The sequence below is a fragment of the Alexandromys fortis genome, unplaced genomic scaffold (assembly GCF_014885135.2).
Source record: "Alexandromys fortis isolate MF-2015 unplaced genomic scaffold, M_Fortis_MF-2015_v1.1 scaffold_237, whole genome shotgun sequence".
Taxonomy (NCBI): Eukaryota; Metazoa; Chordata; class Mammalia; order Rodentia; family Cricetidae; genus Alexandromys; species Alexandromys fortis.
In genome coordinates this window covers 271,168-281,337 of record NW_026068137.1, presented here as the reverse complement: position 1 = coordinate 281,337, position 10,170 = coordinate 271,168, and the positions used below count along the sequence as shown (strand labels likewise).

Here is a 10,170-nt window from a genome sequence, read left to right as displayed (position 1 = left end):
TGATATTCTGTCTTTTCCTTGGTGTAGTCTGAATGGCACATTTTCAGATGGTTGTCATGTGTATGTGTGTGTGTACATGTGTGTTTATGTGTCTGTCTTGTGTGTGCACACTCACGTATACCACCTTGGGTGTGTGAATATTGGGAGAAATTGTTTCTGATGGGTTGTATACTCCAGGCTAGATAAGCGGCCACATACCTATAATCCAGTCCCTTAGGATTTGAGACAGCAGGCTTTCCACAAGCTTGAAGACAGTCTGGTTCACATACCAGGTTCCAGTCCAGGTATGGAATAAACCTTTAAGGCTGTTCTTCCTGACCTAGGGACCTCTTCTACCCTGTCATCGTGCTTTTGGTTTCTAAGGTACTGAATCTGGTTGCTCCACCATCAAACTAGTGGCACTATTTGTAATTGGAAGCACCTATTGTGGCCCACTAAGTACACCAGGGAAATTGCTCTAAAACCCCTGAATACATGTTTCCTTAAAGGTTTATTCTAGGCGGGAAACCCAGAGTTAAAAGGTTACTGCTGAAACCTGTTCTTGTAGCCGTAACCCTGCAGGAAAGGGGTGTTTTCCAGGTTATAAGATGCTTCCCTCCCCCCACAACACCCACTCCTCTCCCCCATCCCCGCCACACACACTACAACCCTCCCAAAGCTCCCAACCTCCCCAAAGTCCCCATCACATCCCCTTCACCGCCTGTATCATCCGCCAATCAGGGAACGCAGTTATGACTTTGCATTAATTGTCCAATGGGAAGAACGGATATTCAGAAGGTGCAGCCGTTAGCCGAATCTGAGTCGCGAGAAGCCATTGAGACCATTTTGATTAAGCTTCCAGCTGATGGTAGGCCCCTTTGGGGCGACCCCTGGGTTCAGCAGAAGCAGGAAATGGTGAGTGCTCCCGGGCCCGGGTCGCGACTCTGCTGCAGCTCTGGTGTGATGTGGCGCCCGCCGCCCTGACGTTTCCCGGGCGCTGTGCAGCTGTGTGTGAGCTGAACGCCCCGGCGTCGTTTCCCCGCCTGCTCTTGAAGTGTGTGCAGAGCAAGAAGCAGGAAATTTGAGGTGTTGTCCTGGTCGTTGTGAAGCTGCTTCATTCTAGTCCCGGCCCTGTCGGGTTGCGTCAGCGCAGACATTGCAGCTCTGGGGGTTAGCGCTGCTCACACTCCAGGCTGTCTGAGCTTGGACAGTGAGCGCTGTTTTCCCGTCCTTGCACTCCCGTTAGACCTGCTTTAGATTACCCCCGTGATCCCTCTGGGTTCTTTTAAAAAATTTTTCCGTATTAAAATTTTTATGCATATATACAATGAAATATGATCATATCCACCCCGTTCCTCCTTCCAGCAACTCCTATATGCTCCCAACACGCCTGTCTTCCAAATTTATTATTGTTGTTGTTGCTACTATTATTTAATAATCCAGCAGTCCGTGCATGGGTGTTTGGAAAGTGAATCCGTCCTATCAGTGGGCTATTTCCTCTCCAGAAATCTGTCCATTGCCATTAACTGCTCAGTAAATGGGGAACCGGTACAGTATCTCCCCATCTACGCCCAGTCTTGGACAGGTAACGACAGGTGCTGTGAGCTCATGGGTGCAGGTGCTCTGGCATTTCCGGAAGACAGCATTTCCCCGACCACTGGCTTTTACATTTCTTCTGCCTCCTCTTCTGAGGAAGGAATTTCATGATGTTTTTTAATACCAGAATAAAAGCCATAAATCAAAGCTTTTTAAAGATACATACATAGATACATTTGAAAGGTGGTTATAGTAAAATAGGGAATCTCTCATATAGGCCGCAAATGCCACCTGTTGATATGCTTAGTTTGGGGACTGGTAGAAACTAAGTTAATAAATTCCAAAAGAATTTTATCGGTTAGTCACAGGATGTTTGTTCTGACATAGAGACGGACAGGGAATGGCTATTTATGGGCGCTAAAGCTATCCCAAGAGATGGTACAGGTTCCGGTCTCCACATCATTTTGGTTCTGATCAATCAGTCCCTGCAGACAGAGCTTCTGATCAGGGGTTCTCAGTCACACCCTAAATGGTGCTTTACCCAACTGCTGTGTTTTAAGTGTCTTTGTGTTTGTCTCTCCATTTGTCTAGATTTGTTATTCAGCTTCATTATGTCTTTACTATTTATCTTATTTTGTCCAGTGGATATCCAGCATTATTAATTTTTAATCTTCATCTAGATATGCTTTCTTTGGCTTAGTTCTATCTTTTGATGATCCTTTCCTCGGTTTTTGATTCATTTTTTTTTTAAAAATTTCTAGTATTCTACTCATCCCCCTCTATGTTTTCCCCTCACAATCCGAGTATCCTTTGACTTTCTTTTTGATATCATTGACACGTTTATTCATGTTGGTGGGGTTTTTTGTCCATTTTAGTCTCTGCTGTTTCAAGGTATTCTGGGTAATTTGGGTATCACCTTGTTAGTATACTCTTTGAAGTCATTGATCACTTCAACTAGTAACTTTGAAATCTTTTTGTTTGTTTGTTTGCATTTTACCTACTTCAGTATCTTAGATTCAGTCTCTGCTGAGTCTTTCTGATCATTTGTAGCAGCAGCTGAACAGACTGCAAACAAGGCAGGAAGAACGACTCAGACAGGCTGATGGGCACAAGGGTAGAGGCTGAAACTGAAGAGGCTAGAAGGCTTTCACAAACCACAGGAGAAAAAAACAACTTAAAGATGCCGTTAGTGGAAGAGGTTCAAAGAGGAAGCAAGTGTTTAGGTCCTTGAGTTGAGGAATTCCAGCTTCCAGAGCACACAGTAGAACTTGATTCCTCGATACCAACCCACGAGGGATAGAAGGAGGCCAAAGACAAGTGGTTAAAGACCTGCTTCGTGCCTGTTTATTATTTCTATTCAGAGTAAAAACACCCCACCCCATAGAACTGACTGGAAACACAGTGCTGTATTCTCTTGGTCTCTGTATCTTCGGGGTCTTTTATACTTCCACAAATATTTTAGTATGACTGTCCGTAATTCTGTGAAGCATATCATTGAAACATTTGTTAGTGTTACATTGACTGTACAGACTGCTTTCAGCAGAATTAATTACTTCTACAGTGTTGTTTCTCTGACATCATAGGCATAATGATTCAACTATTTTATTATTGGATAATTTTCCTTGTAGATTTCTTTTCCCAACTTGGTTAGGCTTATCTCCAAGAAGTTTCTGAATATGGTACTTTTAATATACAACCTTAACTCCCCAATCTGAATTCTTTCTCAGTCAAGAGCAGTTAGGAGCTTTCGTACTTTCCTTCCTTCCTTCCTTCCTTCCTTCCTTCCTTCCTTCCTTCCTTCCTTCCTTCCTTCCTTCCTTCCTTTCTTCTTTTTTTAAAGACTTTTATGTGTATGGGTGTTTTGCACGCATGTATGTTTGTACACTGCACTAAAGCATTGCTTGAAGAAGTCAGAAGAGGGCGTGAGATTTCCTGGAATTGGAGTTATAGGTGATTGTGAGCCCCTATATAGCTGCTGGGAATCAAACCTTGGTTCTCGGGGGGGGGGGGCAATAAATGCTCTTAATTTTGAACCATCTCACCCACCCAAATACAAACTTTTGTGGGAGAAACATATTCTTTGGTAAGAATTATATTTCCGTTTTGTCAGTTTTTTCACCATTCTGTATTTTTGTGGGCTTCTTTACAGCTTTTGTTCATACTGGCTTAAGTAGTATCTTTAACATATGTATCGATTTTTCAGACAAATTATTTTTTCTTATTTTTCAAAAAAAAAGAAAACAAGCTGTCTTTTTTATTATACATGCCAATCCAAGTTCCCACTCCCTTCCCTTCTCCCATTCCCTCCACACACCCTCCCATCCACTCCTCAGAGAGGGTAGGGCACATTGCTTTGGGGAAGGTCCAAGGCCCTCCCTACTATATCTAGGCTGAGCAAGGTATCCATCCAAAGAGAATAGGTTCCCAAAAAGCCAGTACAAGCAGTATGTATAATTCCTGGTGCCACTGCCAGTGGCCCCACAGTCTGCCCCAGGCATACAACTGTCACCCGCATTCATAGGGACTAGTTTGGTTCTATGCTGGTCCGGCTGGAGTTGATGAGCTCCCATTAGCTCAGGTAAACTGTTTTAGTTGGTGTCCCCATCATGATCTTGACCTCTTTGCTCATATTCTCATTCCTTCCTCTCTTCATCTGGACTTTGGGAGCTCAGCCCAGTGCTCTGCTGCCGGTCTCTGCCTCGGTTTCCATCAGTTGCTGGGTGAAGGTTCTATGGTGATATTAAAGATATCCATCATTCAGGGCAAGGCCAATTCAGGCACCCTCTCCTCTATTGCTTGGGATCTTAGCTGGGGTCATCTCTGTAGATTCCTGGGAATTTCTCTACAGTCATGTTTATTGGTAATCCCATAATGGCTCCCTCAATTAAGACATCTCTTTCCTTGCTCTCATCTCTGTCCTTCCTCTATCTCAACTATCCCAGTCCCTCAAGATCTCCTCCGCACTTCTCCCATCCTTTTCCCCTCCCACCCTCTCTTTCCCCCCATCCCCATGCTCCCAATTTTGTTAGGTTAACTTGTCATTTTTCCTTTACAGGTGGATCTATGTATGTTTTTCTTAGGGTTCACCTTGTTACTTAGCTTCTCTAGGATCATGAGCTATAGGCTCAATATCCTTTGCTTTATATTCAGTATCCACTTATGAGTGAGTACATACCATAATTATCTTTTTGGGTGTAGATTACCTCATTCAGAAGGTGATTTCTAGTTACATCCATTTACATGCAATTTTCAAGATGTCATTGTTTTTGACGACTGAGTAGTACTCTAATGTATAAATGTGTCACATTTTCTTTATCCATTCTTTAGTTGAGGGGCATCTAGGTTGTTTCCAGGTTCTGGCTATTACAAATAATGCTGCTATGAACATAGTTAAGCAAATGTCTTTGTAGTATGATTGAGCATCTTTCGGGTATATGTCCAAGAATAGTATTGCTGGATCCTGAGGTAGGTTGATTCCCAATTTTCTGAGAAACCTCTGTACTGATTTCCAAAATGGTTGTAAAAGTTTGTATTCCCACCAGCAATGGATGAGTGTTCCCCTTACTCCATATCCTCTGCAGCATAAGATATCATTGGTGGTTTTGATTTTAGCCTTTCTGACTGGTGTAAGATGGTATCTCAGAGTTGTTTGGATTTGTATTTCCCTGATGACTAAGGATGCTGAACATTTCCTTAAGTATCTTTTGGTCATTTGAAATTCTTCTGTTGAGAATTCTTTGTTTAGTTCTGTACCCCATTTTTAATTGGGTTATTTAGAACTTTGATGTCCAATTTCTTGAGTTCTTTATAAATTTTGGAGTTCAGTCCTCTGTCTGATGTGGGATTGGTGAAGATCTTCTCCCATCCAGTAGGCTACCTGTTTGTCTTATTGACTGTGTCCTTTGCTTTACAGAAGCTTCTCAGTTTCAGGAGGTCCTTTTCTTTATTGTTAATCTCAGTGTCTGTACTACTGGTGTCATATTTAGGAGGTGGTCTCCTGTGCCCATGCATTAAAACTTACTTCCCACTTACTCTTTTATCAGGTTCAGTGTGGTCAGATTTATATTGAGCTCTTTAATTTATTTGGACCTGAGTTTTTACATGGGGATAGATATGAATCTATTTTCATTCTTCTATGTATTGACATTCAGTTATGCCAGCACCATTTGTTGAAGATGCTTTCTTTTTTATATTGTATAATTTTAGCTTCTTTGTCAAAAAGGTGTTCATAAGTGTGTGGTTTAATATCCGGGTCTTCAATTCCATTCCATTGGTCAACCTCTCCATTTTTATACCAATACCAAGCTGTTTTCGTTACCGTAGCTCTGTAATAGAGTTTGATGTCAGGGATGCTGATGTCTCCAGAAGTTCCTTTATTGTACAGGATTGTTTTGTTTGTATTTTGTATTTTGTTGATTTTAGCCTTCAGTTTGATTATGTTTTGTCTTCTACTCCTCCTGGGTGAGTCTGCTTTTTTTTTTTTTGTTGTTCCAGAGCTTTCAGGTGTGCTGTTAAGTCAGTAGTGTGAGCTTTCTCCACTTTCTTTATGTAGGCACTTAGTGCTATGAACTTTCCTCTTAGCACAGCTTTCATAGTGTCCTATAAGTTTGGGTATGTTGTGCCTTCATTTTTGTTGAATTCTAGGAAGTCTTTACTTTCTTTATTTCTTCCTTGACCCAGGAGTGGTTCAATAATTCACTGTTCAATTTCCATGAGTTTGTAGACTTTCTGAGAATAGTGTTGTTAAGTTCTAACTTTAAACCATGGTCATCTAATAAGATACAGGGGATTACTCCATTTTTTTTTTTTATCTGTGGAGGCTTGCTTTGTTACTGAGTATATGGTCAATTTTAGAGAAGGTTCCATGAGGTACTAAGAAGAAGGTATATTCTTTTGAGTTTGGGTGGAATATTCTGTAGATGTCTGTTAAGTCTGTTTGAGTCATGACTTCTGTTAGTTCTTATTCCTCTGTTAAGATTCTGTTTTGTTGACCTCTCCATTGGCGAGAGTGGAGTGTTTACGTCTCCCACTATTAGTGTCTGGAGTATGATGTGCAATTTAGGCTTTAGTAATGTTTCTTTTACATATGTGGATACTCTTGTATTAGGGGCATAAATGTTCAGGATTGAGACTTCATCTTGATGGATTGTTCCTATTATGAGTATAAAGTATCCTTCTCCATCTTTTCTGATTTATTTTAATTTGAAGTCTATTTTGTTAGATATTAGGATAGCTACACCTGCCTCTTGAGTTCATTTGATTAGAAAATCTTTTCCCAATCTTTTATTCTGAGTTAACGTCTATCTTTGAGGTTGAGGTGTGTTTCTTGTAAACAGCAGAAATACGGATCCTGTTTTCATATCCATTCTCTTAGCCAGTAACTTTTTATAGGTGAATTGAGTTCATTGATCTTAAGAGAGATTAATGACCAGTGGTTGTTAATTCCTGTTATTTTTCGGTGGTAGTGTGTGTGTGTATTTCCCTTCTTTGGGGAGATTATCTGTTGCCTGTGTTCTTATGGGTGCATTTAGCTTCCTTGGGTTGGGGTTTTCTTTCCAGTACTTTCTGTAGGTCTGGGTTTGTGGATATGTATTGTTTCAATCTGGTTTTGTCATGGAACATCTTCTTTTCTCCATCAATTGTGATTAAAAGCTTTGCTGGGTATAGTAGTATGGGCTTGCATCCGTGGTCTCTTAGTGTCTGCAGCACATCTGTTCAGGGTCTTCTGGCTTTCATGGTTTCCATTGAGAAGTCGGGTGTAGTTCTGATAGGTCTACCTTTATATGTTACTTGATCTCTTTCCATTGAAGCTCTTAACAGTCTTTATTCTGTATGTTTTGTGTTTTGATTATTATATGGCGAGGGAACTTTTTTTGGATCCAGTCTATTTGGTGTTCTGTAAGCTTCTTGTACCTTTATAGGGATATCATTCTTTAGGTTGTGAAAGTTTTCTTCTATGATTTTGTTGAATATATTTTCTGTGCCTTTGAGCTGGAGTTCTTTTTCTTCTATCCCTATTATTATTAGGTTTGGTCTTTTCATGGTGTCCCGGATTTCCTGGATGATTCGTGTTAAGAATTTGTTGGATTTTGTTTTCTTTAACCAGTGAATCAATTTCCTTTATAGTATCTTCAACATCTAAGATTCTCTCTTTCATCTCTTATATTCTGTGGGCTGTGGTTACCTCTGTAGTTCCTTTGTTTACCCAGATTTTCCATATCCAGAATTCCCTTGGTTTGTGTTTTCTTTATTGCCTCTATTTCAGTCTTCAAGTCCTGAACTGTTTGCTTCACCTGTTTGGTTGTTTTTTTCTTGGGTTTCTTTGAGGGATTCATTAATTTCTTCCAATTTTTTGTCTTTTCTTTCATTTTTTAAGGGAGTTCTTTATTTCTTCTTTAAAGGTTTTCATTATCTTCATAGAGTACATTTAAAATCATTTTTTCTGGGGACTTGATTGGGGGAGGGGGAGGGAAAGGGGAGGCGGAGGTGGGGAAGAGACAGAAATCTTTAATAAATTTAAAAAAAATCATTTTTTTTCTGTTTCTTTTCGGTCAGGATAATCAAGTCTTCCTGTTATATGATCACTGGGTTCTGGTGTTGCTTTTTAGGTTGTTGGATGAATTCTCGCATTGGTGCCTACCCATCTCTTCCTTCAATTGATGTTGGCAGTGTCTTTGCATCTTGGTTCAAGACTTGCAGTGGCTGTCTGCATCTTTGGAAACTGTTTTTGGTCTGTTCTGTACTGTCAGTGTCTGTGTCTCAGGGAGCCACTGAGATCTCTCTTAGCCTGCTCTCTTGGCCTGCTCTCCTAGTTTGCTCTCTTGGTCCTCTTTACATAGTTGCAGCTTGTTTTTCAGGGTTTCTCTGAGGCTGCTGGGGGGGTTGGAGAGTTTGGGGGTGGAGCTGGACTTTTAGCTTTCAGAGTGTTGGAGCAGCCTACTTGCAGGAAACTCACCTGCTGTCTGGCTATATCAGGTGGGGGAGGGGCCAGGGATTTTTTGCTCCACTATGGAGGGAGGGAGGGCCTAGAGCATGGGGTGTCTTGCTGGGTGGCTGATCACTCACCTCTTGGTCTTCTCTGTGTAGTGGCAGGCTGTGTTTCAGAGTTTCACTGAGGTTGCTGGAGTATATGCGAGTTTGGGTGGGGTGGAACTTGTAGCTTTCAGTGTCTGGTGGGTGGGATGGGGGTACTGGGGTAGTCTACCTGCAGGAAACTCTCCTGCTGGCTGGTTAGAGAAGCTGAGGTGGGGTTTTGCCCCTGTATGGAGGGCTTAGAGAGAGTGGGGTGTCCAGCTGAGTGGTTGGTCACTCACCTCTTGGTCCTCTTGTATTGTAGCAGGCTGTGTTTCAGCGGTCCACTGAGCTTGCAGGAGGATACAGAGTGTTTAATAGAACACTCAACTGTATTTAAATTCTTTTATACATTTATGAGGTGTGTGTGGTGTGCCCATCTCTGGATGTCACAGGACAACTTACAGGAGTCAGGTGTTTTACTTGCACTAATTGAATTCAGGTTTGGGGGCAAATGCCCTTACACAGAGCCATTTTTCTGGCTCCCTTAAAATAGTTTTATGCAATACTCCAGAACAATTCCAAACTTAAGTGGTTAATACCACATAGAATGTTACACTTATTATTTTTAGTGTCTCTCTCTCTGTATGCACATGTGAATACACCCATGCATGTACACCATGTGAGAAATTCAAAATACAACATCTGGGAATGAGTTGTATCCTTCCACTATGTGGGTTCAGGGGATTAACCTCATTTTCTCATGCATGGTAACAAATGCTGTTACCCAATAAACCACTTCTCTGGCCCTTCAGGAATTACAGAAATTTTGAAAATGAAACACACAATGTATCAACTAGAAGGGAGGGTCAATAATGTCACCCGTAGGCTACACCATGGAAAATATGGATTTCAAATCCTGTTAAGCAAGGTTGGTGTCCAGGAGAATAAAGGAAATGAAAATGAAGAAATTGAAACTATGCCTTTCAAGATATCTGCTATGCGCAACCAAACTTACAAGGTTTGTCATCAAAGATGATGTGAAGGTATTTACTCTAAGGATTTTTTGTTTGTTTGTTTTTATTTATTTATTTATTTTTATTGAAAGAACAAAAAAAAATTTCTGCCTCCTCCCAGCCTCCCATATCCCTCCCCCTCCTCCTACTCCTCTCCCCCTCTTCCACTCCTCTCCTCCTCCCTCTCCATTCTGAGGAGCAGTCAGGGTTCCCTGCCCTGTGGAAAGTCCAAAGTCCTCCCCCCTCCATCCTGGTCTAGGAAGGTGAACATCCAAGCTGGCTAGGCTCCCACAAAACCAGAAAGTGAAGTAGGATCAAAACCCAGTGCTACACGTCTTAATTAAGGGAGCCATCTTGGGTTTGGCAAGAGATTTGGTGCTCCCAGGTGCCCAGGGCGATGTCCCCAGTTAGTTCCTGGGGCAGCTGAGGACAGAGAACCTGAAATGACCCTATCCTATAGCCATACTGATGAATATCTTGCATATCACCATAGAACCTTCATCTGGAGATGGATGGAGATAGAGACAGAGACCCACACTGGAGCACCGGACTGAGCTCCCAATGTCCCAAGGAGGAGCAGAAGGAGGGAAAATATGAGCAAAGAAGTCAGGACCACGAGGGGTGCACC

The 10,170-nt window shown here is 41.7% G+C and overlaps 1 protein-coding gene across 1 annotated transcript in view; it reads left to right on the top strand.

Moving 5' to 3' along the window:
- Positions 1-814: 814 nt before the first annotated feature.
- Positions 815-10,170, top strand: part of LOC126491097 (zinc finger protein OZF-like) — a 33,702-nt gene continuing 24,346 nt past the window's right edge. The window contains exon 1 of the mRNA XM_050126510.1: positions 815-894. Within this exon, the coding sequence (XP_049982467.1) occupies positions 845-894 (50 nt within the window). The 5' untranslated portion in view covers positions 815-844. The remainder of the gene's footprint in view (positions 895-10,170) is intronic.